At 42.4% G+C, this 27,720-nt stretch overlaps 1 protein-coding gene and 1 long non-coding RNA gene across 2 annotated transcripts; one reads left to right on the top strand and one right to left on the bottom strand.

Annotated features, from left to right (window-relative positions):
- Positions 1-123: 123 nt before the first annotated feature.
- LOC135188174 (uncharacterized) lies at positions 124-26,595 on the top strand. The gene is made up of 3 exons (XR_010307587.1): positions 124-229; positions 25,620-25,724; positions 26,509-26,595. It is a non-coding gene; the product is annotated as an uncharacterized LOC135188174 (long non-coding RNA).
- PCK1 (phosphoenolpyruvate carboxykinase 1) lies at positions 12,129-19,553 on the bottom strand. The gene is made up of 10 exons (XM_064167442.1): positions 19,467-19,553; positions 19,006-19,272; positions 17,493-17,674; positions 16,723-16,926; positions 16,232-16,419; positions 15,107-15,269; positions 14,772-14,996; positions 14,549-14,680; positions 13,783-13,878; positions 12,129-13,191 (listed from the first exon to the last, which is right to left on the bottom strand). The coding sequence occupies exons 2-10, from the start codon at positions 19,227-19,229 to the stop codon at positions 12,737-12,739; spliced, it is 1,869 nt and encodes a 622-aa protein (XP_064023512.1). The 5' UTR covers positions 19,230-19,272; positions 19,467-19,553; the 3' UTR covers positions 12,129-12,736.
- Positions 26,596-27,720: the final 1,125 nt, after the last annotated feature.

The raw sequence follows: 27,720 nt of genomic DNA, 5'->3' as shown, positions 1-27,720 counted from the left end.
AGCCTCTCAGGTGCATCGTATTAACCCTTGAGAAGGAACCTTCCTGTTGGCCAACCTAAACTTCCCCAGGTGCAGCCCATGGGCCCTCTTTATAGCTCCAGCCTCAGAGGAGGTGGGTTTTTGCTCTTCTAGCCTTGCCAGAGTCTTTGCCTGGTTTCCACATTTGAAGCAGATGGAGCAAGACAGCCTGGTAGGTCTGGAGGTTGCCAGTGAAGATGATCATCCAAAGGTATACCTATTTTTCGATGGAACTAAATGCTGCATGTTCATGTTCTTGCTGCTGACCTCAGTCAGTCCTGAAGTCTGCTCAATCCTTTCCTCATGGGTAGGAGACTGCAAGTGTCCTGTGGCTCAGAAACTGAACCTGTACCAAGAGGAAACCTCTGCCTGCTGCCCAGCTGGGAAGCTTGGCTTTTTCTGTCCTTTTTAAAAAGCCACATTTCTTGTTTAAAATGTGACTTGCCCACCATTTTGGCTGAATGTGGAGTGGTGAATGCTGCTGGGAAATGGGGTTTGGATCTGAGCACTTCCTCTGTGAGCTCCAGGGGGATGATGGGGCCTTATCTCTCTTTAGTCTCCCTTGGCAACATCTATTTACATGGCTGTGCAAGCTGCTGAAATAGTTACTTCATTCTAATCTTTGTTTTGTTTCATTGGAAACCAATATTTTGGCTGTGTCAAGGCTTGAATTCTTCTGTGGCAGGTTTAATCCAGGTTCGACAGCTTGCTTGGGTCCCAGAGGTAGAAATCAGAGTAGAAATAACACAGGGAAAGAATTGTTGGGATGTAACAGAAACTGCAGGAGAAAAAACCTGAAGTCTCAGCAATTTGGCAGAAATCCTCTATCATTTCATTGTAATGTGGCTTATGAGGCTTTGTGAATCTCTGTTTAAAAAGGAGGGAGATGGTTTCAAAGCCTCTGGTGGCATGGCCAGATAGTTAAGAACGTTTCCACTGACTGAAAGATGTTGAGTTTCTGTGCACAGCTGACTTGGGTTAGTTCATCCTTTCAGTTGAGGGTTATTCTGCTTTCTGTATTTTTCTTACTGGGTGGTGGCCACAGGACATATTTGGTGGGTGGTGTCTCCTTCAGTCTGCAGTGATGAGGATCTCACTGGTGGTGCTTGCCTGTGAACTGGTTTCTGGTGCTGCAGCTCTCTTGCCTCTAAGAGCATACTCACCCTTAAAAGAACCATCTGCTTCCCTGGAGGTGGTGAACTTGGATTGTGTCTAATGATCCACCTCCTGCTGGGTCTCCCACTCTTCCCTGTGCCTCCAAGGCAGACTGGGTGACTCTTTTTCTCCCCAGCTACTTTGTCTCTCTTGTTTTGACCTTAAGTTTTCTGAACATTGAGCTTTGGATGGAGATGGGAGAATATTGCCCTGTTTGTGCCTGAAAGTGCTGTTTATTTCAAGCAACCAAAGCAGTATTTCTGCTGTAGCTGAGCAGTCTTTGCTTAGGTCTGTATGGAAGCCTGGAGGAGAATTTCACTTACTACCTTATCAGCCTCATCTGTTCCTTTCCTGAAGGTGACAAGTGTTTTCTTCTCATTTATCTGTGTACCTGCCTTAGTGACTGGCCAGAAGAGATGTAGGACACTGTAGATATCTAAACAAATCACTTTCTTCTGATGTGCGTAAGTTACTGCAGGGATCAATTCTACCAGATTGCATATCAACCTGGATAGGGCACTGTTGCAGAGTTCAGACCCAAATCTAAGCAGAATCTCTTGGGAAGCTTTTATCTAGGTTTGATTTCTAGAGCAGATAGGCATTATCTGCACTAAACAAACTCTTTTGCCCTGTAACCCCTAGTGATATTACAACTGAGAGACTGCGACAGGACTGCCAACAGAGAGCTAGCCAAAGGACCAGTTTGCATTTGCTGCTTGGGCTGAGCTAGCAGCAGGGTCTAGCTCTGGTAGCCAACCCACAGCCTGGCCCAGCTGGGACTTGCCTTTGAGCATGCCTTGCTTCTTATTGCAGCTCTGCTGTCTCCCTTGAACTCTCAATGTGCTCCAAGCTCTCACCCCATTCTGCAAGTGATTGCTGCCTCTTCCTTCCTTTCCCCAAGCTCATAGGGATGCAGATCCAGGAGGCAGCACCATAACATCGGGCAGTTTCTTATAATTTGCTTTTTTTCCTTCCTCACTGCTGGTACTAAGGGGATGAAGGAGTCAGACCCACATCACACCCTCACGGTCACAGCCATGTGGTTAGCAGCACATCACTGGCAGTGACACAGGATAACTTGGCCTAAATAATGCATTACAAGAGCTGATCTCAGTGTGCAGATCATTTTGCTGGCTTTGTAAAGTTAATCAGTTTACATGTTGCTATTAGGTCAGGAAGGCTCCCTTTACATTAAATAATTAATCAGGATCAATTAAACATGGGCTAATTGTAAAGAACAGCAAAAGGCAGAATGACCCTCATTTCTTCCAGTTCTTTATCCTGCATAGTCAACCCTGTGCACCAGCACATCTCAGAGCCTGGGCAGTAGAAGAATAACTTATATTTATGTTCAGTGATGACAGCTCTATCCCAAAGGTTTGACCTAATTAGTATGTCTTGTCTCGACTTCTGTCTGGGAGTTATTGTTGCTGTCATAGTGGCAGATGCAGCTAATGAAAACATCCAGTGGTTCCATTAAAATATTAGTGTGATGAGCTGGCTCTGTTATGCAAGTGCAAATGAATGTCTCCCAACTTCTGAATGTTTTTTTGGTGACTGCCTTATCAAATGTATCATCAAACATTTGTTAGAACTGGAGGGTGTTTTCCAAAGAAGAAACCTCTTGACAATGATCCTCTAATGTATTTGATAATCATTAAAATGCTGATAGCAACTATGGAGAACTGAGTTTCTGGCAAAGTGGGGTGAGTGAGCAATGTGACAGGCCCCAAAACAGTGTAAATAATTTCCCATAACAGGGGATTGATATGCCTCTTTCTGTAGGAGACCTTTACAGAGTCTGAGATCTTAGCCTATTTCAGCTGATCATGGAGCTGCATGGTAGTAACTTGTCAGGCTCTCTGTTTCATAAATAGTTTGGTTCAACATAGTAACAGCCAATAAAAAAACTAGCAGAAAGGTGCATGGTACATCCCAGCTTCAGAAAAAGCCTTTGGAGGTGGGGGCTGGAGAGTCATCAGTGCAAAAGCACCACAAAATGTTTTAAGAGGACTTTCTTTGGCTTGCTTGTTAGGAAACTCTTTGCAGCAAACTGCCAAATGCCTGCTACTTGCTGGCTGGCCTTCTCCCAGAGCAGGGGAAGGATTAGGCAAGGTGGCTGTGTTTGCAGCCCTCCTAACTGGTGTAGCAATTGCTTTAGTATGATGATCTCTCTAGTTCTAACATCTAGAATGCTGAACAGTGAGTTCTGAGCCATGGCAGAGTTTGAGAATAACACAGACTTGTAAGATGCTGTAACGTGGTCTCCTTTTTCAAAACGGGAGACTCTTATCCCAAAATGAGGGCAAAGAGTTCCTTGCTCAGAGGTGAACAGACTAGACATCAATTAACTGCTCTGAGATGATCTTTGCTAGCCCTTGCTTTCGTGCAGTCTGACTGCTCATGCTCTGTTGTAATGGGTTTGCTTATTCTTTGTCCTCAGACAATGTATTTTTATGTGGATATGTCTATAGAGAATGCATTAGAAACAACATTCTGCACAATAACTCACTGATGGCTTTGCTTCATGTAGGGAGATCAAAACAGTCTTGTTTAGCTGCAATTTCTAGAGATCAGCATGCTAATGAAGTAGCTGACGAACTTTGGGTTGGATGTTGCAATGTTCTGCGAGCTGTAGCACTTATCTGGATGACTTTTCAGAGGACCCATGTCCTGTCTGCTCCTCAGAGAGGTCCACGGAACAGTCCATAAATCCTCAGTAAAGCACAAAACCATTTTTTGTTTTATAATCAACTCTGAGTCACAGTACACTGCTAACTACTTGTTGATCTGGCTGTGATGCTGCTGTACTGATGTAACCCATGTGCAATGTAAACTGAACATCTCTCCAGGCAAATACTCTTTAGTCTAAATCTCCATACCTGGCAGCAAAGCACAATAGTCTATACCCAAGGCCTGGAAATCTTTACATTATGAGGACTTGTGGGCTAAAGTATGGCTGGCATTGTGCATTCCTGTGTGGTGTACATCGTGCAACAGCAGTTGTCAAGCACCTAATTTCAGTGGTGTTAATACTGAGAGGTATCCAGTTTTGCATGCAGGCAGGTTACAAACTTTTTGTAACAGCATAACCTGGAGCCACCAAAATCTCTAACCTGCTTTGTTCAGAGGAGCTGCATTCCTTCTCTTAGGTGCTTTCTGAGGTTTAGCAATAAGGCAGTACCTGGCACTATAACAAGAGGTTTGGGAGAGGAAAACTGGCAGCTGCAGGAGCATTGGGTGCCTGTAAAGAGTTAACTTGCACCACTGGTTGCAAGACAGCCCTCAGCTGTCTGTGCCTTCCCCTCCAGCCTTTCTCTCCATTATTTCATCAAAGCAACAGGCATGGTTTTAATTTTCTATGACTTGCTTATGAAATACAATCCTTGCTATAATAAAGAAATGATTTGGTTTGTAATGGATACCTAAGAAATCAATTTCCTATTTTTGAATTAGGTGGGATTAACAATGGAGCAAACAGTAAGCAGAGAGATGGTCTTTCTCCCATCCTTCTTCTCTGCCCCAAAGCCCACAGATAAGGCTGTCTGCACTTGGATGTGTTACACTGCATTTGTTAATGGCCTCACTGAGGCAGCCACAGCTGTAGTGTTTCTTCCAATATATTTGTGTTTTTCTGCTTGAAAATCATGATGTTGGGAAGATGGCTAAAGATCCATGACTTTCCTTCTGCCTAGCAGTGACATTTAAGGTACAATATAGTTTCTCTTTGGATTCATGGTTCCAAAAAAACCCAGTTACTGTCATAAATGTCTTGGGAACAGATTCTTCCCTGTCCTGCCTTCTGTGTCTGCTGCAGTGATATTGTTCAGCAACAGCATTCACCTGGCCTAGGAGACTGGGAGCTGCTCTTCAGTGACCAGAACAGAAGATTTCAGCTCCTACTTTCTAGAGGTCTAACTATATGGGAGAGAGCTGCTTCTTTGGAGATACTGCAACAGCATGACTTAGCCTGCAGGGAGTTTTCTAGCTGTCATTGCTAGAAAACTGTCTGGTCTTCAGCTATCTGGTCCCCCTCCTTTACATTCCTACTACAGTGCTGCCTGGGGACCTAGGCCAGACACTTGTCAGTGGTCCCACAGTCCTGCAGAGGGTTAATCAGCATATCTGCCTTCCCAGCAGCTGTCTGCACTTAAATGCCTTTCCCTCCCCTGTCCCCAGTCCATTCTGTTGGTTTAGTGGTTTTCTTGTCCCATGAGCACTACCTGTGCTGGTTGAGCTGTCTCTTCTGTGAGGTGAGTTAGAGGGTTCTGAGAGTCACAGGGATTAGCCCTTAGCCTTTCAAGCTCTCCAGGAAATTCTCCTCCTGTATGGCTTGAAATGGGTACAGTGCTTTCTTGGCCCATGTCGGGGGGCAGTGCAGGCTGCGTGCTATGGAGGCACTGATTTCACTCCAGGACACAGTTCCTTGAAGTTGCAGGAGTCTCTAAAGGCAGATTGCCCTTTAGACCTTGGACTGCAGACAGTTGATACAGGCTCCCCTGCCAAGCCGCATTGCCATTGCCAGCGTGTTTCTGTGTGGTTAGCAGATGTGCTCCTGCTCCACCCTCCAATGCACACATGTGGCACACGCTCTGCTGTGCGGGAAGCTCTGGGATCACAGTGACCCTGCAGCTATCTGGCTGGGAGGGTGTGGGAGGTGAGGAGCCATGCATTTGTGGTACTGGAGGTAACAAGCCCGACCTGAGTCTCTCTCACTCAGCAAGTCACCAAATCGCAGCCTGGACTTACTAGAGCTGCTCTTTTGGTGCCAGCATCTCCTCCTGGCCCAGCTCCATGCTTGTGCTAAGTGGCTTTGGAGCTGCCTCAGGGGTCTGTCACGGGCTGGAATTAGAGCTGTGTTTGGCTGGCTGGTCTGTCTTTCCTTCCTGGATGCTATTGCTTTTTTTAGCTTATCTCAGTTCTGCATGGGTTTGTGAGTTCCTGCTGAAGTCTCAAACAAGATTTGTATGGTGGCTTCTTTCTCCTCCAAGCAATCATAATTTGGCCAGAAATAAATGTCTGCAAAACTATTTTGAAAGTCTTTCCTTCATGTAGGTTTCAGCCTTCTTGAGAGACAAGCCATAAAAACTGATGGGATTTTTGGAAATAGCTGGGGGGACTTCTAGGACTGGACAGAAGCCCAAACAATTTCTTGTCATCTTCTCCACGTTGATTTGTTATTGTTGGGGCAGGTACCAGATGCATTATCACTACTAATGTTCTGCAAAGGTGGAGGGGTGCCTGAGTGTAGATAACTATAATGAAATGGAGCCAGATTTCTGTCTTTATAGAATAAAGACCAAGATAACTCCATGGAATCCAAGGCCTGATTCTACTTAGTAGTGCCAGACAGATATTGGTTTTGTACTCTGAGACCACCAGTCTAGCCATGGTTCCCAAACAGCCTCACCTTCCTTTTCCCAGCTCCTATCCTAGTTAAACTTAATCTAAGTTGTTTTTTTTTTCCCCTTCCCCTACTGGCTACCTCTGGAGCTTCAAGTAACTGTTGGTAGTATCCCAAAATAAAAACCAAAACCAGACCAAATGTACAAAACTAAGTCTCAGCAAAGAACACACAGATTCTTGTCACTGCCCAAGCCAGCAGGAGCTCTGCTGTCAAGCTCCACGGTCGCTGCCATGTAGCTCTTCATGAGTTTGCTGTTTAGCAACAAGGCAATCCAGAGACTGGAGTGGAACAAAAATTCAAGTACATTTACCTTAGCCTTGTTATACTGGACACCTTTTTGGTCATCTCATCCCTATCCTATTTTGATATTAAAATTCAATAACGAGGAATTGGTTTAAACCTTGAAATGGGGAATTCTATCCCAAATTCTGTTCTTGCTGTCAATGCTTATCACAACAACTGAAAACCTTACTCTTCACTTCAATATCTACAAACTTTCTAGAAGTTTATGCTTTTTATTATATCAAACTGTAACACAGGGCAGTGCCAAACTGCCAGTGTTTGTGTTCAAAGCATGTTACTCCTGGAGTTTGTTACTGTGATTAAACATAGGCAGCTCATGAAAATTATAACACCTAAAGATTATGATGTGGCATCCCAAAACATGCAAACTTTTCATTACCTTCTTCCTTTTCCTGTGGTTTGTAAACATAGGAATCAAATTGCTCAGTCACAATGCACTTATTTCCTCCAGAAGCTTCTGCCAGCAGGACTCACTCCTGAGAGTAGTGTGGCTCATAGGCTTAACAGTGCTCAAGTCATGCAAAGACATACCACCTTTGCAGCATTACTGGATAGTAATGGCAATGTTTCACACCCTATGAGGTAGAATTTATCTCCATGCCACTTGTGACCACAGCTCTGTTGGTTTCTGATACAGCTGAACCTGGCATCATCATGTAGCATTTAGATTTTGCTTTCTTTCCAGCCTTGGTTAAATTTAAATCTGTTATTCATAGCTGCTCTCAGAATCTGGAGCTCCAGAACGCCATGGGAAGTTTTCATCTGTTCAGGAAGACACAGATAAATATAGTGATGGTTTCTGGTGGGTGAGACAAGGTTTTGTTGTGCCCTTCACATTCCTAGCTTGGATGGCATTTGTATGCACATGTGGTTGCTGTGCCAGCCTCCACCATGGTGACAGGGCCTTCCTAGGATTTCACTGATGAGATGAGGAAGGTGAAGAGTTCAGACTATTAAAGCCCTCAAAACCATACAAGGCAAAAGCAAGATCTATTAACTGTGAGCCTAGAAGCTATCCTCTACAGAAAAAGATTTTGGTTTGTTTTGGAGAACAGCTGTTTATTAGGAGCAGTTTTCTGGGAAGGATCATTCCTTTGCCATATCAACCTGGGAAGTGGTGTGATGGTTTACAAGAAAAAGAACAAAAATTAGTATAAAGGTTTAAAAACAAATGCAAAAAAAAAAAAAAAAAAAAAAAGAGGACAACAACAAATTGCAGCAGTTACACAACGTTGATTAAAAGGTCTTGAGGCTGCACAAAAACAGCATCAAAAAACCTGATGTGTTCCTTTGGGAGGATTAAAACAGATGTTTTCTCTTTTCCAATGGCCAGTATCTGATATTTTCAAAGAAGACACAAAAGAATGTTTCTGGGATGTTGTTTAGAAAAAGTTCTGCTAGCAGCTTGTCAGCTTGATTGAAAGCTGGAGTCAATCTCAGAACCTACAGCTGGTCACACTTGTGCTTGAGAAAAGCCATGGCAAGTGCAATGGAGCCACTGTAAGAAGAAGCAAAGTGAATGCCAGCGTGACCAATATCCCTGATGGCAACCAAGGCAGTCAAAAGCCCTTCATGCTGAGTAGTGACAGCTCAGAGGTCTTCTGCATTGCCTCTTACAGCAAAGACCCCATAATGTTTGTGGTTGCAAGGATCAGGTACATCTTGAATGCTGCCTATTAATGTATGTGGATTTCAGCAATTTGTACACAAAGTCCTTCTCCATTGATGCTTTGCAGCCAAAAGTTGTGCCCGTGGTGGCTGTGGAAGGCAGCAAAGGCATGCAATAGCAATTTGGTTTCCTCTCTCTCTTTTCCACCTAGCTGTTCTGTGTACAGATTCACAGATGTGGCAGGATGTGTTTTGGAATCTGGTGACTGGGGTTTGCCAGCGTCCATTTGACAAAGGTACCCTTTCACATTGCTGAGGTTAAACCACTGCCAGAAATGCCCACCGCGATCGCCAATAATGATTACTACTTTGGAATTTAGAGTGCTCTGCTTTGTCATTCATAAGCAGCATTTCAGTAGTCTTCCAGCCAGGTACATCTCTAGTTACAGTAGTTGTCTTTCAGTTAGGGAGCTAATTGACTATACTGCAGCAAGTGGGGAATAAATCCTGTTACTATGGTAGCCAAGGTTTTTGGAAAACAGTATTTCCCAGGGTACAAGTGCCATTTATCTGACTTTTACTTCTTTCCCTGATAAACAGCCCTATCATCACAGAGCTGTAAGGGATTTGAAGTTGGGGTTTCACTTCTTTCCAGCAAAACTTCTACAGAAAGCTCGACGTTGCTTTCCAGCTTTATTTGTTTTGGTTTGACCTTGGTCACAGAATACAGGACTGACACCTGAGAAAGGGATTTGACTTTGAAATAGTAGAAGTGAGCCCATAGGTTGGCATAAGGCTTGGAGACTTATCAACCTATGCAAAGATTGAACCAAAGTCTGGGGCTGAGCTCTGTGGATTTATCTGTGCTAATAAGAATACTTGGCACTGAAGCCAGACTTTTTGCCTGAGTAGATAAAGGTCATTTAGAGGGACTGCACTAACTGCGAGGGAGTCAAGCACAGCCTCCCCTGGGCGTGCTGCATCCATCGCTGTGTTTTCTTGTTCAGTGAATTGTGGCATAAAGTACCAGAGATTGTATTCAACAACATTAGTGGTTAAAGTCTTGCTTATGATTTTTATCTCTGCTTTCCAGCCGCTGCTACATACGCAAGTGTTTTAACCAAGTATTTTGTTTCTCACTTCCCAGAATACCAAGTGCATTTCATAACACAGCTGTTGTGAATGTTATGGCTCCCTACACTTCATGTGTTAGTCTTCCCTGTACTTCCCTTCTCTCAGTCATGTTTAATAGGCCAAGTTTTATATTTCTCTACTAATCTGTTGAAATTTATTGCATTCGTCACCTTCTTTTCTTTTCTTCCTTCCAAAATTCAGGGGAACTTCCAAATTTCAATTTAGAAGTGTTTTGTCCTAATTCATTCTTTCTTTTTCTTTCTCCCCCCCAAACATGGAGCATAGTATTTGTTGGAGGAAGAGCAGTTGAGATCATAATCTGGCACAGTTGACTAAGTTTCTAAATTTTAAACCACCGCCTTCTCTCTTTTTAAACATTTCCTCTGCCAATACTAAACATTTTGATCATTCAAAATGTAAATTGTACTCCCCATAGATGCTGATGGGTTGTGGATATATTTACATACAAAGGAGCTGTTGAATGACTCACACAAAAAGTTGTTCTCTTGTTCTCAGCTTTAACAGTACAGCAGGCTTTTTTGGCCCATTTTCTGCAGTTTCCAGAGTGATTTGCGTGCCCAACAGTCTCTGAGCGGTGTCTGAAAGGTGCATGTGGTTAAAGCATGTTCTTAAAAAAACCCCAAAGCCACAAATGGTTTAAATATTTTTGCCAGAAGTGCTCGTGGTAGTCACTTTCCATCAGCTGTGTTCTGGTTCACAGAAAGAACACCCAGAGGAGAACCCCGAGGGCATCAGTGGTCGAGAGGAGGAAAAGTCTGCCAACCTTGTGGGGTGAGGAGGAGTAAGCCAGGGTTAGTCAGAATGTGAAACCCAGTGCTCTGGGCTGTGATGGAATGTTCTCAAGGCACTTAGTACCTTGTAACAGCAGTACTGCTACCAGGGTGTGTGCTGTAAGGTCTCAGTTATGTTGGTGGTACCAATCCGATAGCTGAGCAGCGCTTCGTGGGACAGGTCTCATTGTTAGGTCTGTATGCTTGCTGGCCTTGGCTCTTTGACACAGATACTTATGGCATGAAGTACGACTTGTTTCTGCTGCAATATTCAAAATACTGGGCCTGGTTGTGCTCGAGCAGGCAGAACAGCACACTGGAGCTGCTCTGAGCCCTAGAAGCCCTGAGCTCCTCTATGTTTGTTGGGCAGCATTTCAAAACGTGCTTGGAACACCTCTGCACTGCTCATGAGCATCTCATGAGGCCCATAAGAAGCTCAGAGTGGCCACAGTTGTCTGACGTTAGCACGATAGATTTTCTTAGATCTTTCTTCTTCCTTAGCCTTACCTGAACACCAGGCCCAGAACTGTCATATTGGTTTGGGAATGGCCCAGGGACTTTCATGAACTATTTATGGAAGTATTTTATAAACAGCTTTATTTTGTGCTCCTGGAATCTGAGGAGCGCATATAATCGTCCCTCTCGCTTGGCTCACTTCCTCTGACGCATTTAGTGTCTTCCACTTCGATTGTTCTTTTAAGTTGGAGTTTGCTCAAGAGTACCCAGGATAAAAACGATGCTGTAGGAGATCTGTATCCATCTAGATGTGTTGTTTGACCAGCAAGCAGGTCAGTCTGTGATCATCTCTACAGAGGCTGCACTGCTCTCCTCTGCTTGCATGGTGGATTTCTATTGTCTGGGCTTTATGTGATTTGTCTGTTGACTTACGCTGTATTCTTCACCTCGGAGTTGAAAATGTTTGTGTTGAGTCCTCAACGTGGAGTCAGGAGGCAGGTAGAGGTTTTTCAGGCTATGTGACCTCTCCTAGCAAACTTTGAAGGGCAGCTGTTGTCTAGCCCTGGTACTGTTTGTTTTGGGAAGTGAGGCCTATAAAAGGGTTTAATACACAGCATAAGTGATTTTCTTTTTGCTAAGCAAATATTTGCAATATATTTTGGGAGCTCAAGCATTCAAAGTTAAAAAGCAGTATATCTGCCAGGGACATGGGAAGCGTGTAAAGGCCACCTTTAATTGGGAGAACACAGGATGGGTTTAGTATGTTGAATCTAAAAGGAAACCAAGACAGGTTCCTATCCTGATTTTCACTCAGATCTAAGGCTTTAGGCATTTCAATAAACCTGGAAGACTTCTAAGCTGTTCTTCAACTGCTCCACTAGTTATAAAAGCCAAGGTACTGTGGAACAGAGAAATCATATGACTTTAAAATACCATCTAGGTTCTGATATGGGGCTTCCTAGAGGGTATTTAATTTTATAAATGCCTGAAGTAAGGAACCATACCCAGTTGTGGAGAGCACATCACTAGCTGGATGACTGCTCCCAGCTGGTACAAGTTCCAGATCATGGTTTTGACTTGACTAGAAGTTGCAAAGACAGCATGTGGCTCAAACTAGCTGGCTGAGCAGCAGCAGATCAATGCTAGTCAACATCTAACTTCCACATGTGAATTTCTCCTACTGCTGTGGTATTGACAGGAGGCCTAATTTATATGCATGTAGTTTATAAACAGTGTGACTATTGGAAATGAGGTCATATTTTGTATAAACATTTATTTCAATAGTTTAAAGAACAAGCCATTCAAAACATCTGGAAATCACAGGAACATGACTCATATATAACAGCAATATCTTAAATAGGCATTAGCATACAAAGTCATCTTTCACTGTGATAAAAGTTAGAACCTGGGTTTGTTTTTTTTTTCCTCAAAAGTATTCAAGCCATGGAGTATGTTTATCTCATACATATATACAGCATCTGATTTCCTTTCTTCTTTCCTGTAGACTCTGGAAGTTTGCATGCTAGCAGAAACAGGCTACACCTTGAAAGCTAGATTGGTTTGGATGGCACGTGCAGAAGTAGGCAAATAATTTACAGGCATCGTGGCTATATGTGCATGAAAGTGACAAATCAGGGGTTTGAAGACCATGTGCACATACGTTCCAACAGCTGAGGTGCTTTTAAATCATTAGGTCTGGAGTTACTTCTAGAATGCCCCTATCGCTTTTCCAGCTAAACTAAGACCTACTTGCATTGTAACACCCTGCCCATCAGTGTGCTGTTATGCTTCCAGTGGTGATTTGGTCAAACGAGTTTGTCCTGTCTTAGAGCCTGTGGATCGACTAAACCGTGGTTTTGATCAGCTACAGCTGTTTTATCCTCATCTCTAAGGCAAGCATTTCCTTTTCTATTTCATAGGGAAGGTCAGCATTAACTTGTACTTCAAAATACTGTTTGATTTCTTCTACCTCCTTTTCCCAGAAATCTTTGGAGATATCAAACAGTTCGGTCAAGTTGACATCTTCTAAACCCTTCAGGTTCAAAGCGCTGTCAGCGGGGATGTAACCGATGGCGGTTGGCTTGGCAGAGGCTCTCCCTTCAATTCTGTTGAACATCCACTCCAGCACACGAGAATTCTCTCCAAAGCCAGGCCACAGGAATTTCCCTTGGCTGTCTTTCCGGAACCAGTTAACGTGAAAGATCCTGGGGAGTTTAGCAGCTGGCCGCTGTGCCATGCTGAGCCAGTGGGTCAGGTATTGACCAAAATTGTAGCCAAAGAAAGGTCTCATGGCGAATGGATCGTGCATAATGATTTTCCCTGTTCAGCACACAAACGGAGAATGTGAGCTCATCAACAGCACATACATCCTAATGCACAAAGAGTGAGAGCCAGCCCAAGATTTAGTACCCATGGTCCCTTAACCACCCTTCTGTATGCGAACTCAAGAGCTTTAGGAAACAAAACAAACATTATCCCTCAGGTACAAATTAAATTCTTTTTTGTAGTCAGTGGAAATTAAATTTCTTAAGTCTGAGGTCAAGCAGCTTCAATGGAAATCCTGAAGAGCTGACTTGGATCGTTTGTATATTTATGTTGAGCTCTAGCAGAAGAGAAAATTCAAGTTTATTTACCCCAGACTGTAACAAGAACTCCATATCAAGGCTTCTGAAAATCCCATGCCTGCACCTTGTTCTGTATGCCTGCCACCTAGGGGATTATTTTGCTTAATTTGACTTTTACAGAGAATTTGGCTTTAATTCCAGCACAAATATTTTCTATTGTGGAAATGCACAGGTTGCAAAATTAGCTGCCAAAATCAAAATGTGAAAGAACAGGGGAGAAGGACAGAGCAGGCAGCCCAAGGAGGATTGCTTTAAATACAGGTAGGAAGATTAAGTTTTGATTTACCTTTGTGCTCAGCAGCTGCTGTTGCTTCAGATCTCATAGCTGCTCCTATAAATACTCCATGCTGCCAGTTAAAGGCCTCATATACAAGAGGCACACCTGTAAAGAACAAAATCACTTCAGCAACTAGAAGTCCAGAAACTGTTTTGTAGCAGGTTTTGCTACCTGTGGTACTGCTAACTGTGTATTACTCTCTAATGTGTTCTAATTTTTCCTGATCTTTTTTTAATCAGTTCATTTCCTACCCTCTTATAGCAAAGAAGTTTATATGAATGTTTTCAAAACTAGCTACTGATGACTGAACACATTCATGTTTAGTTGCACAGTAGGAAATATCTGGGGCTGAGAATCCCCAGCAGGTTTTGTTGATAATAGAATCTGGTCTTGTGGTCATGATATTAGACTCATTTATTTTACTCCTTTTTCTGTAGACTGCCTAGTACTGGTTCACTCCTCTAACCATTTCCTATATGAACTAGTTAAGCTGCAAGAAAATTGAGACAAGTGTAGCAATTTGCCCTGTGTCTATTACGCAGGTTAGTGAGTCCTCATCTCTCTCCAGCTCTTGATTACTATGGCCATTTTGGTGTTAACGTCTAACAATTCAGACACTGAAATGCCAGTGGCTGTGTGGGAGTCAAAGGCTAATAAAAGTTAGATGAACATGATTGTTTCCTTGCTTTTACAGCTGTGAAAGTAAAGCCTGTGTCTGGTTGTGTTTCAATCCTTCTGTGGTCAGCCCTTCAGCCTAGGCTGCTGCATCTCTTACCAGTAGGTCTGCGGCCGCCAAAGATTATCCCTTCAATGGGCACACCCTCGGGCGATTCCCATGCAGGGTCCAAGATGGGGCATTGGCTGGCTGGAGTGCAGAATCGTGAGTTGGGATGAGCACAAGGTTCCCCTGAGCAGAAGACAAGGAAATGTCACAATGGCAGAATTAGCTTGAATTCAGCAAAGGAAGCCAAGAGGGGCTGTGGAATCAGTCAGGTTACCACTGTCTGGAGTCCAGGCCTTGTTTTTCCAAGATGTCAGTGTTATTCCTGGTGGTAGTGGCTCATCAATGCCTTCCCAGTAGACACCTCCATCACTGGTTTCTGCTACATTGGTAAAGATGGTGTTCTTGAATATGGTTTTGATAGCATTGGGGTTCGTTTTGACTGAGGTTCCAGGGGCAACGCCAAAAAAGCCATTTTCTGGATTGATTGCTCTTAAATTGCCTGCAAGTTAAATGACAAAATATTAAACCAGTTAGACTCACTGTAACCCAGAATTGCTGCTAAAAGCAACCTATATTGCACCATAAAACAACCCAATTTCGGTTCCATACCTTGTTCATCAAATTTCATCCAGGCAATATCATCACCCACACACTCAATCTTCCATCCTGGCAGGCTTGGGTTCATCATGGCCAAGTTAGTTTTACCACAGGCACTAGGGAATGCTGCAGCAAAATACTTCTTTTTGCCTTCTGGATTGGTAATGCCCACGATCTATTGAAAAATTAATGCAGCTGTTAAACACAGTCTCTTTTTTTTTTTTCCCCCTTGCAATTTTAATTTTGAAGATAGTCTCAGCAAGTGGTAATGATAAAATATTTAATTATGCAAATGTGTTCCTACAGAAGAAGCGCCACATAATATGGTTGACAAATAAACTGTACTTCATTAATCAAAAAGTCTACTCTTTTTTTGCCCCTAGAATATCTATAAGGAGATCTTGTCTTAAAAAAAAACAACCCACCAAGTATGTCTATAATTCAAACCTTTATTGTTATTTTGCTAATGAAAGATAAACAGACTATATACAGCTGCCTTTTTCAGCTGAGACAGAAGAAAACCAAGCAATGTTCTTTTGGCTGCATGACTGAAGTGAAAACACTTCCTATATGACAATTTCTGCACTGCTCAGAGTCCATAGGTACTTTTTTTCCCCTGACACTCTTCACCTACACACTTTGAAACTGACTTTCTTGGGGTATTTTATGGCACTGGAATGTGTATGTGACAGCAGAAAGTAAAGGCAAGAAGAGTACAAAGCAGAATTCATGCAGAGAATGTACTATTTGCAGTTTGAGTGTGTAAACCTCTTTATAATATCAAAGACAATTAAGACCACTTTCAAAGCTTGCATGAATCTTTTACTGTTAGATTTGTAGGGCTAATGTGGTTGCATCATGCTTAGGTGCATGGCTCTGCCTCCAAGCAGACACTTCCAAAAGCTCCAAATCCTCCTTGGCTCCTGATGTTACAGGTGCTATTTTAGCATGTTTGCTACTTAACCTTGCAAACAGTTTTCTACTCTCATAAGCCTGCCATGTGATGAATTCCCATCTAATGTTACAGGACTATCCATATGAGACTAATTTCATTGATAGCAAGATGTGATGTATTTATGTTGAACTAATTTAGTGTTTAATGGCTGTTCAAATAACACATGATTTAGTGGCTCTTACCAGCATGTGCTCAGCTAGCCAGCCCTCCTCTTTGGCAAGTCTGCTGGCAATTCTGAGTGCAAAGCATTTTTTCCCCAGTAAGGAGTTTCCTCCGTAGCCGCTGCCAAATGAAATGATCTCTCTGCGATCCGGGAGATGGGCAATCAGCGTTAACTCTGGGTTGCATGGCCAGTTGTTGATTAATGGTTCTGCAGAACAGAATGTTGTACTTAGGAACACAGCAGTTTCCAAGCTGGATCACACTGTTGTTTCATCAGCATCAAGCTTCTAACGGGAACCCGTACCAGATGCTGTAAAGCAAATGTCCTGCTAAGTACCAGGGATAATAATCTCCTTTCCCCAAAAGTCTTACTGAGCTGTAATTGAGTTTTGAACACAGTGCTGTTGTGCAAACCACCCTGGTCTTCTATAGTGAGTGCCTCCCGTGTCCTGAGAACTCTGTCATCCCTAAAGCATGCCTCTGGGAACTTTCAGGAGTGACAGTTTCTTACCTTTTAGGGGTAGAGGACATCCAATTGAGTGAAGGCATTTTACAAACTCCCCATTGTTCAGGGCTTTCAAAGCAGCTGTTCCCATCCGTGTCATGATCCTCATGCTGGCTACTACATACGGGGAATCTGTCAGCTGAATCCCAATCTTGGACAAAGGAGACCCAAGAGGCCCCATGCTGAAGGGGATGACATACATTGTGCGCCCTGGATGTGACAAAGAGCAAAAGAAGCAACTTTTGAAATCATTTCATTGAGATGGAGGTTGTTTCTCACGTCTTGAAAAGCTGCTCGTCTTGTGGGTGATTCTGCTGCTGTTTAAAGAGCTGTAGATTTGTTTGTTGGATTGTGTAGCATGGAGTTTTAAATGCTGGAAGCAGTTCAGATAAGTTGTCAGTAGTAAAGGTGAGTGGAGGCCAGGTTCTCTGTTGGTATAAATCATTGAGCCTGAACTTATTGCTAGAAGTAGGGGTTCTCAATGATGAACTCATTTCCTACCTGCTACTTTATTGTTGTGTGACTTTCTGAAAGAAAAACAAAAAGTCACTCATATTTCCCTGTCTCTTTTTGCCCCTCTTTATGAAGAGAACATTGGAAAGAGACTGAGGGCTACCCTTGCACAGGCACTTGGATCTAAGGTAAAGATTCAGGTGAAACCAACAATGTGCCTAGTATCAGGGGTACAAACAACCTTCAGCTAAATTAGAGTAACTAGTAGTTGTAGTGCTTCTATAGTCCTAGAAGTTCAATGTCAATCATTCTTTGCTGCCCACCTTGCATGCAGCCTGGGAACCTGGTATTGAAGGCTTTCTCAAAGTCTTCTTCAGACATCCAGCGCCCCAACTGGCTGGTTCCAGTTTTAGGGATGGGAGTGGTGTCTCTCTGTTCTTGAGTGATGATGACAGTTTTGCTCTCGACTCTTGCCACGTCTCTTGGATCAGTGAGAGCCAACCAGCTGCATTTCACACAAAATCAGGAAATTAGACTTTAATTATCAATGCACAGCATTTTACCTGTCTGTAGGAGTGGTTTAGGACAAAAAGGTGCAATGCTTTGGAGGGCCAGAATTACAGTGACAGAGCCACTATTACAGACAGTCTCAAGAAACAGTCAGATACATTCTCTTGCACAAATTGTTTCAAGACTCTTCAGTACAGATAGCAAATTATACAGCCTAGGAAATTCTGGTTACACTTTAATACTCCATTGCTCCTTACTTCAGTCTTATTCTCTTTAACTAACTTGCAGGGGAAAGTTAATCTCATTTAATTCTCATTCTCATCAGTGTGAAGTTGTTTTGCATGGAGACCACAAAATGATGCATTAAGCAAAGTGGGTGCCAAGCAAATACTTTAAAGTGTTGGTAGAAGTGCCTTTGGGGTCAGAATCCAGCTAAGTGGATTGGCATAGTGCTTTAAGCTACAAACATCATGAAAGAAATACGGAGTATAAGCACGACCATAAAAAGTGAAGGAGTTTATTAAAGGGGATTCTTTTCCCCTCTAAAGAATTTTTGCCATCTATTTACAATAGAGTGGATTGGTTTACATTTTCACCTCTGTGCATAGAAATTTTCCTCGAGTATGAAAATGTTCTAGTTGGGCTGTCAAAACCATCATCACTACAGCTAAGCATATAATTAACAATGAATAATTTATCTGGTGAATCTTGCCCTTTTCTCTCCCAAATAGTCTGCAAACAGATTGCCAAATTCCTGCACTTAGTTATTCGAAAGTCTTTGCAGAATCCTTCCATTAAGATCTCTTGGTGGGCACATAAATCCTGAGTGTGTACTTGTTGTTAATATTCTCCTTTCATGTAGGGTTAGTTGGGAGAGATGATGAAATACTTGGAAAAAAGTACTTGCTGAATACATTACAGTCAAAGCTCGTCGGCACGGTACGAATCATGTCTGTACTGAATAATATTTGAACACCCACAGAGCTATTTGAATGCTACAAAGTAGTTGATGAATAAACTAATTGAATAAAACAGTAGAATTCTTTAAAAGATGCCTTTGCTAAATAATGTGTAGCCATTGCTAAGGATTAGTTACGTAAGTCTCGTGACATTAGTTACAGCAGGCAATTGAAATAATCAATAGAGACACTGTGCAGTTGACAGTCCAACTGAATAGTATGCTTTAAGTTGTAGAGGAAGTTTGCTTTACCTATGTAAGCTAGAAAAGCAAATATTGAAGGGTTATAAGCAGTTTTAAAAGTAAACAGGATGGAAAATGCATGTTGTGATTGCAAGCTGATATTTGACTTCCGTCAGGCTACTCACCAGTTCTCATACTTGCTCAGCTTCTTGATCATGCCTTGTTCTACCATGATGTCCAGAATTTTTTTGTTTTCTTCTTCTGAGCCATCACAGATATGAATGCTCTCAGGCTGACACAGCTTGGCATTACTTTCAATGAAATCCCTTGCTTCTGGAGGGAAGCTGTCCAAATCCCCCTGGACAACCTTGGGCACGACGTTTACCTCGTCTTTCAGCTGTGGGGGCATTATTGAACCTGTGGTGGATCTTGTTGATGGCTTTGATCACTATCTAAAACCAAACATATAGAGTGTGTTAGCACACTATGACTGTCTAACCGGTGTCAATAAGCCTTCCTAACAACATAGTACACAAATACAGCATTTGTGATAGACTTGATCATGTACTTCTACTATAAAATCAATACAGAGGACTTGGATCACTGGTAGTTTCAAGCTGGAAATATGAGAGACCAGTCTACTCACTGTATTTGTAAGATGGAGCTGGGTCAGAGAGGATTCTGCTGTTCCTTTCCGCTGATTTGGTTTTGCTCGCTTTGCAGTACTCTTGTGATCACTGCTTTCCAAGGAATCATCCTCCTTCCTTAAATATGCTTCGTGGCAGTGTCCATCCCACTAGGCAAGGTGAGAGAGGCTTGTCCTTTACGTCACCACTGGATGTGTCTTGGGACAGTGCCACTGACATTGTCATCGTGCAGCCCTGACAAGGTAATCATTTAACAGGTTTGATTAATGAATGCTGGAAGCGGTGATTCTTAGCCCATGTGTTTTGCAGGTCTGAAGCAGTTACAAAACTTAGCAGTTTAACCAAACTTTGATCCAATCTGGCTTTGAAACCAAAAGCACTGTAACTTCTCAGTATGTGGGAAAGGTTGCGTACAAAGAGTATCTGGAACCAGGAACATAGGGGGCATCTAGGCAAAGAGCAGTTGGCACATTTGGTAGGCAAATGCTCACTAGTTGGCTGTGAAGTGGAAGCTCATCCAAGGTGTGTTTATTCACCTTGGGAACATTGCCTGATATGGGGATAAAGTTCAACAGTGAGCACTGACAGACATGAATAACCACTATGATCACCTGCCTCAAGGCCCTTTTTTTCTGTCCATGCAATTCTGAAAAAAAACCAAAACAAAGCAATGTAAATATAAATTTTGAGTTTCCTTCAGTGCAGGAGACAAAGTTTTTGCTTCTGGCTTGCTTTAGGCTCTTGAAAACTGACAGTATCTTCTACTGTTACAAGCTCAGAAGAGGTAGATCAGCAGCTGTCTCTTTAACCCCCTTCAAATGTTATGTTTCAAATGTTCTGTCTCTTGCAGAGAGTCCCGTGTGGGTCATAAAATATTAACCTATCTTTAAATTACTACTCAAACTAAAGATGCAGAACTGCTCAAGACTGTGGCTGCCCACTTTGTGACATGTGAAGTCCGTTGTGTGCATGTGTACATACACAGATGTGTACATATCTGTATTGGTTGTGGCAGCAAATGATGCCAACAGCCACTGCTTCTCTTACCATTCTGAGGCTGCAGTGTGAGCTCACTGAGGTGTAGCCTCTAACTGTCCCTGCCTGTCTTTCAGCTCCTGACCTTCCATTTCTCCATTTTAGACCATCACAGCCATAATGGAAGGTTGATCTTCACCTGTATCTGTCCACATATTCTGTGTATGTGAGGACTGAAATATATCAGACAAAACTGTAGCAATAACTCTGCCGCCACTTCATCACACTCTGCTTGCACCCAGTCCCAGCAAATCATCTTGGGCCCAGTAAGGCAAAGCTTTCATGCCAACCTGTCACTTAAATTGATTGGGCTTCCGCAACGCATGCAAAGGATTGTCAACAGCAGTTCACAGAACAGGAAACCTGGGAGTCCCAGTGAGGGTTCATGGAATCCTTTAAAGCAACACAATTGATTTAAGTATGCTGTATAAAGGGTGTTTGTGACCCACCACTGACTCAGGTTCATGCAGTCAAGGAGATGTTTCTAGAAAGGCTTTCTCTGAGACAGCCAACAGTGACTTGGCAAGGCCAGCAAAGTTGGGTCTGGCAGAGCAGCCCAGATCAGGAGTGCAGCTCACCTTCCTGTCCTGCAAGTCTAAAATACTGCAGAGCTGACTCTGGCACTGCAGGAATGCTTCCCCTGGGACTGTATCCTCTATCTCTCCTGCAAAGCTTTTTATTATGTTTTGTAAATGTAAAAGGAAGAAAACAGTGAAGTAAGAGGGCTGTCCTTGATGGACTGCAAGACCAAACATTCCTGGAAAGGAAAACAAAAATCTGGTAGGATAAGCGCTCAAGATTGCTCCAGATGGGGCTTTGCTGCAAGCAAAGATAAAGCAAATTTAATGACAGAGGTGGTGTTGATAGTTGAGGTCCATATACTGTGTTGCTGGTGGAGCTGATTAGAAATGCTTTGGCTAGTTGTTTGGGTTTTTTTTTCCCTTTTAAAACATAGTGTTAAACACTTGGTTATGCCCCATTTTATTTTTAATGTTCAGCCACACTAAGCAGACCCCTTTTTCAGTGAAGTACAGAAACACTAAGTCCTTCCTGCTGGCTAGCTAAGTCACCATAGGAAAAAAAAATACAACAGAGTTAATACAGAAATGCTTCCATTGCCAGAAAACAAAGAGAATGGGCCAGAAAATCAGCACATTGCAGCACAAGTCAGAATAAAAGCTAAAGGCTGCTAGTGTAAGACAGCATGATTACTCCTAGTGTCTCTTCAGTTTTGAGCAGAGGGAAAAAAAAAATCCCCAAACCCCAAGCATTAGTTTCTGCCAATTAAATTATATTCAGGCAGGTGTTGTGCAAATTTTCTCACACTGCAATCCTAACCTCCCACAATCTTGCTATACAAACTGTGGGCTTCTCTTGAGAAGACACTAAATATGCCAAATTGGTGGCACTGTGTTGTGAACATATGTCCATTAAAAATCACATTAAGGATTCCAAATGTTTTTCATTTGTGGTGGCAGCAGGGCTTGAGTGCAGATGTCCACTGGGAATTCTAGACACTTAAGCATCAAATTACTTGTATTTAGGTAACACCTTCCATCAGAGGACCTCAAAGCATATCACAAACACACAGTAAGCCTCAAGCCCCTCTATCAAACACACATAGTATTTGGTGCAATGAAATAACTCCACTAGATGCAAATTAGGGACAAGGGTGTTTCAAGAATGTTCTCATTCAGAGACTCAGGGTTTAGATACCCAGCAGAAGGCATTAAGGGTTTCAATCCAAAGACAGAGAATTCTTTCACAGGACTAGCACTTCCAATGGCTCAATTACAGTGGGCTTGAAGTATTCACACAATACCAAAGTGTACTGCTTTTGCTCTGTATGTGTCTGCCTTCTGGATTCATTTGACTGGAAGACCTCAGCAAGAAACCTCACAGGTGCTATGGGGACAGTGCAAGGTCTTTCAAAAACCACCACCTTGAATGTAAAGTTTATTTGCCATTTAAACAAGAAGTCTTTTTTAGTAGTAACTGTATTATAATATTCATCTAATAGCTGATACAATTTCTTAGGATTGAACTTTTTTTGGCACTTTTCCTCTGTGCTTCTTGACACTTGAATGTGATGCTCATCAGGTGTCTTCTTGGAAGCTGTCAAATTATTTAAATGAGTGTGAATCTGACATTTCAAGATGATAGTGTTCAACAAGTGCCTTGAAAGGAGTGTTTTCAGGATGTTTGCTTTGATGGACACTATTCAGGCTGTTCAAAACAGGTTTTGAGCACTTCAGCTTTTACTGGCTTACTGAAGCTCAATGCAACAAATGTTCTTAGATGCTTGGAAAAAGCGGCGTAAGGAAATTTAGTTCATTACTACAAACCAAGGCACAACAAAGAGCTCTCAATGAGATCTGAAAGTTGTTAATGGCATGTAATAATACTCAGAAACTCTACTCCCTTCCTGATGCTAATTATCCTACATATTGTCACCTCCAAAGAGTTTGTCACTTGGGGGTTTTGTTATAAAATTGTAGGGTTTTTTTAAAGATTCTTTGAGCTGTTCTGCTAACAGAAGAACATTGCTTCTGGATTGTTATTTTTGCTGTGACATGGTGCTCAGTTGCTGCTGAATTGAGAGGCAGCTCAGATCTGAGACCAGTCCTTGCAAGAGTACAGCTCAGACAGACCAGGGCAGGGACTGCTCCTTGCAGTTTCCAGAAGAAAACATGAACCGTGCAAATTGCCTGCAGTTGCAAAAGGGTCTGTGGCTGAGCCAAGTGTTTATTCCAGATCCTGCACTGCCCTGGGTGATATTTCCACCTCACAGCCCTTCTCCTTGCAGGCAGCCCTTGAGCAGTGACCCAGCTGCAGGAGCTCTGAGGGCTCTGGCTGCACATGCTGCACACTCCTCTCCTCGTGCCCCACGTGAACCATGACATCAGCCTCTGGGACTAGGCGCAACAGGTAGCAGCAAACTGGGAACACAGTTTTACCTCCTTCTCCCCAACCCTAAATCATATGGTACTTGTCTTGGGCTGATTTTAAGATGTAAGATCTGTGGATCACTAATTTTGTCTGTGTTCAAGTGGCTTGTTCTGACGGCAGAGGCGCAAGAAGAAAATACCCAGGCGTATTGTGATCACTCTGCGCTTTCATTAGCCTGCCCAGCGCTTTCACCTGGGCAATTGACCTGCTAAAACTTCTTGAGGCAAATGGAAGCGTTTATGATCTCTGACAAAAGCCACCAACTTAGTCTAGTGTCACTTTGACTCATCAAGCCTGATCAAGTTTTCAGGAAAGTCTTGGCTCTGCCACAGTCCAGACCAAGGTTGACGTTCCACAAGAAGGCTGCTTTCTTGCTTCTTCTGCTTTGGCAGAAGATTTACTCCTTTGTGTTCTCTTTCAGTTTTTCTTTCTGTAGGGAATAAAAAGCAGGTGGTAGCTAGGGTGGTACACTGTTGCATCCATAAATTGCTTGTGGAGACAATATACTCAACATACTGGAGGTTTTATTCCCTCCTCTCATGCTGGTGATTTTTCTCAACGACACAAGATGCTCAGTTTGGACTCTGACTTCTGGGTCTGAATAGCATTGTTATTTGCTGTTCATTGTTTCCTCTTACCAGCTCATTAGCTCTGGAGATGGGATTGACTCCTGTAATCTTAATCCTGGTGAGGAGTCCCTTTTTTGAAGCTATTTCTTAAGATTTGACTTGAATCTGAGGACGCTTCCCCATAGGAACCCCTATTAGGGATCCATGTGACTGTGTAAGTAATGGGCTCTGTAGCCACTGGTATCTGACTAGTGACCAGGTATGGGTAACTGTCAAGTGTGAGATTAGGAACTCTCCTTGTCTACTGTAGAAGGTCTAGTAGGAATACAGAGAGTTTGTGCTCACCAAGGCTTCAACTGACTTTTCCAGCACATGGTGGACAAGAAAATTACTATGTTTTTTTGCATGGTTGCTACATATTTTTTGCCTGGATGCACAGCAGAACTTACAGCCAGGAGAGAAGGGGACAAATTGTACTAAACAAAGTGGAAAACAGTCAGCGTAAGGTTGTGTGTTTCCCTTCACCTATGTAACATCTGCTCTGTCCAGTCATACAAAGCCCAGATGGCACCAAGACACAGCTTTGCAAATAAAAATGGTAACCCTTGGTGGAGCAAAAGTGATTTACCACAGCACTGTGTGCCTGCAGCTCTCAAGGGCTCCCTGCTCTCTATCTGCGTAGGAGGTAAATGACAAATCCCTGCACGTAGCTTCAAGCAGCAGGAGATGTTTCAACCTCTTGTTCAAGAGTAGTCTTCTGGCTTCCTGCTGATAACTAAGGTCCTTCTAACTGTGCCCTTCCACAAAGACTTCACCTCCTCAGGCCTCAGGAAATTATGTGGCAGCACCTTTTAAAATTTGAACTTGTTATTTTTGTCTAGGATGAGATAATCCTGACTCCTTTTGCTCCTTCCATTTGCATGCCATTAGTTCTTTCTCTGCCACTTTTGCTTGCTAGCAACACTTTCTTGTCAAGTTGTCATTTCAGAGGTAGAGCTCTGCTTGCCTGACTGGCAGTGTAGGCTACTTTCTCATTTTTAAGAATTATCCTATTTGTATTTTGTGCCTCTTTTGATCCCTAACTGCATGGCAGTCTGACTCACTGGGCATAGTTCTCTATGTCCTTCATGTCTGAGTTGTTTAAAGAAAAGTGGCTTAAACTGGTAAGCATGGCTGTAGATTCAGAAGGTCCAGGTTCTGTTTCTTCCTCTGCTATGGGTTTCCCCTTTGACTTTGCACATGTAACTTTACATCCCCATGTAACTTTATCCTCTCCATGGGAAGGGAGATGATGATTCCAATTTCTCTCTGTTCTCATGTATTCTTCCTAGTTGGGTTGATAGTTCCTGGTCAGAGGAGTTAAAAACCTAATTAGACAAAGATTGTTATTCCTTTTCATCTTCAGATCTGTGCTACAGAGAGCCCCTGCTGGGTTCTCTCTAGATGATTGTAATGCAAATAATACATTCTTATTTGAAATGAAAAATATTTACTATAATCTGTTTTATCCTTTGATAGCAACACAAAAGCACCAACTTGGGCTACACTGTGTTTTCTGTTTCAAGTGAGATTTGTTCTGGTTTTGTTGTTTTTCCCCAGGAAAATGGCTTTGATGAATATTTCAGGCATTTGTAACGCTGGAAGTGACAACAACAGGATAGAGGAGATGACTGTGCATAAGTAAAAGCCAGGCTACAGCTAAAGGTCAGAAGGAAAAGATTCCTATGTCAAGCACTACGTACCTTTTGGTTCTTGAACCTGAATGCTGTAGGGAAATTGACACTACAAAAATAATTCCCTCTGTAATTGCTCTTATGTTTGCTGGGAAACCCTGCACAGGTCAGTTCAAATCTCACATACTCTACATTTAGCCTTACCATGTTTCTAACCAGGACCACAATGGGATTTTTTTCAATGTGAAGACATTTTTATTTTGCTAATGCAAACAATTCCTACCAGATAAGTGCTTCAGGTGTGATTATTGCTACAAACAATGCTCAGCAAAGAGGGCAATGGTTCAGCCAGGCCCTGGAAATCACACTCCTTCCTTATTCTTTTAGGAAGACAGAATTCTGACTCTGCTGTATGTACTTCTGTTGACTGACCATCTGTACCTGTCTCCAAATGTACCAATTCAGGATGATTCATATACTTATGAATACTGTTTACTTTAAAGAGGAACCTTATACATGAGCTTAAACTAATATATTCAAATGAATAACAACTAACTTGCATTCTGCAAATAAGAGTAGTAACCAGCTTGTTAACCTTGTATAGTTCAGGCATTTATGTTGCAATACCATCAAGGCAGTATCTCATTATTTTGAGGGAAGCATAAATGTGCTCTGCCCAGGAGATCTTGCTAAGACAGAACAAAAGGGTATGAATGGCAGATCAAGAGACTGTAAATCTGTAGAGGCAGCTATGAACAGAGTACTAACCATTATTCACAAAACAAGTCACTTAGCTATCCTAATTTGCTTTCCAGGCACTTCCTCAGCTTGTTGTTTAAAGATTATGGAAGACTATAAGGCTGACTTTGTTTATTCCCATATAAACATAAAAGATGTTCAAAGATTCCTGCTATACTGTATTTCTCCTACCAGTTCCTGATGGGGAGGCATAGGACTTTTTGGCTTTGGTCTTTAAGTGTTGATTTGTCACTGTAGCATGGAGAAAGACTAAGTTTTAAGGTATTTCTGTGGCTAAATATGGAGGACTAAACCACCTGCTGACTGACACTAATATATGTGTCTTTTAAATATGTCCTTAAATTTTGTAGCTCATTCTTTATTTCTTTGGGGTTTTGATTTGAGAAACTTTATTAGGGTGGCTCAGACATTTTTGCACCCATGTTGGTTCATGATCTGAGCTGGGGAAAAAAAATACATGAGAAGCCTGTGCTCTTCTGAACCTCCCCAACCAACTCCTTACTGTTGATTTTGCAAGGTTTAATGTTCATTTGCTCCATATCCACGTGGAAGCAGAGTTTGGACTCCTTTGGGTGGTACATCTCGCTCATTGATTTATTAGGATGATGACTTAATAGTGTCATTCTCTGGAGATCCTATTAACTTCCAAGCAATGGTGCCTGTTTAGCTGTACACAAAGAGCTGTTCTCAGAACTGTTTTCCTGATTAAAGATTAACAATGTGATAAAAACAGGGCAACATGGGCATCCTTGGAGTTTGTTTCTTACCTCAGTTGGGTTAAACCTTTACTATCTTTTCTCACTGTGTATCTCCACTTTGTGTTTGGCAATCAAAGTCTGCACAACTCCAGCACATTTCCTCTGATTTAGTCAAAACAAGAGGAAAACTTTCTGCCTTTTAAACTTTTAACTCTTCGACCCTTGGACAAACAGCAGCAGAAACGTTTACTCGCTAACTAAGGGCAGTTGTCTTTCAAACTTTCTTTGCTATCTCTTGGATTAAAGAGTGTTCTGTAAAAACAGTGGAAGTCACTGAGGCGTAGTTAACTGTATAACCACACTTTTCAAGTAAACATCCTCCTTCCAAATTGACCCAAGCACACAGACCTGCTGTTTGCCACAAACTGGATGACAGAGATGTTTCTAAATATATCATGGTGTTAGATGAAATGGTTAATGGGTAAATTGCCATTATGGTTAATATTTTTTAGCCCACTTCCCTGACTTGTCTGAGCAATCAATCATCTTTGGTACATTCAGCTCCAATAA

This window comes from Pogoniulus pusillus, chromosome 29 (genome assembly GCF_015220805.1).
Source record: "Pogoniulus pusillus isolate bPogPus1 chromosome 29, bPogPus1.pri, whole genome shotgun sequence".
In the NCBI taxonomy this organism is placed as follows: Eukaryota; Metazoa; Chordata; class Aves; order Piciformes; family Lybiidae; genus Pogoniulus; species Pogoniulus pusillus.
The sequence above is the reverse complement of the archived record's forward strand: the minus strand, read 5'-3'. Positions and strand labels throughout refer to the sequence as shown.

What these genes read in the sequence shown, in the direction of transcription:
- PCK1 (XM_064167442.1), bottom strand. Translation starts at nt 19,229, where the DNA reads ATGCCCCCACAGCTGAAAGACGAGGTAAACGTCGTGCCCAAGGTTGTC. An exon ending in GGCTAGCTGAGCACATGCTG is followed by an intron (nt 15,270 to 16,231) that starts GTAAGAGCCACT and finishes ATTTTTCAATAG; the next exon opens with ATCGTGGGCATTACCAATCC. An exon ending in AGCAGCTGCTGAGCACAAAG is followed by an intron (nt 13,192 to 13,782) that starts GTAAATCAAAAC and finishes TGTGCTGAACAG; the next exon opens with GGAAAATCATTATGCACGAT.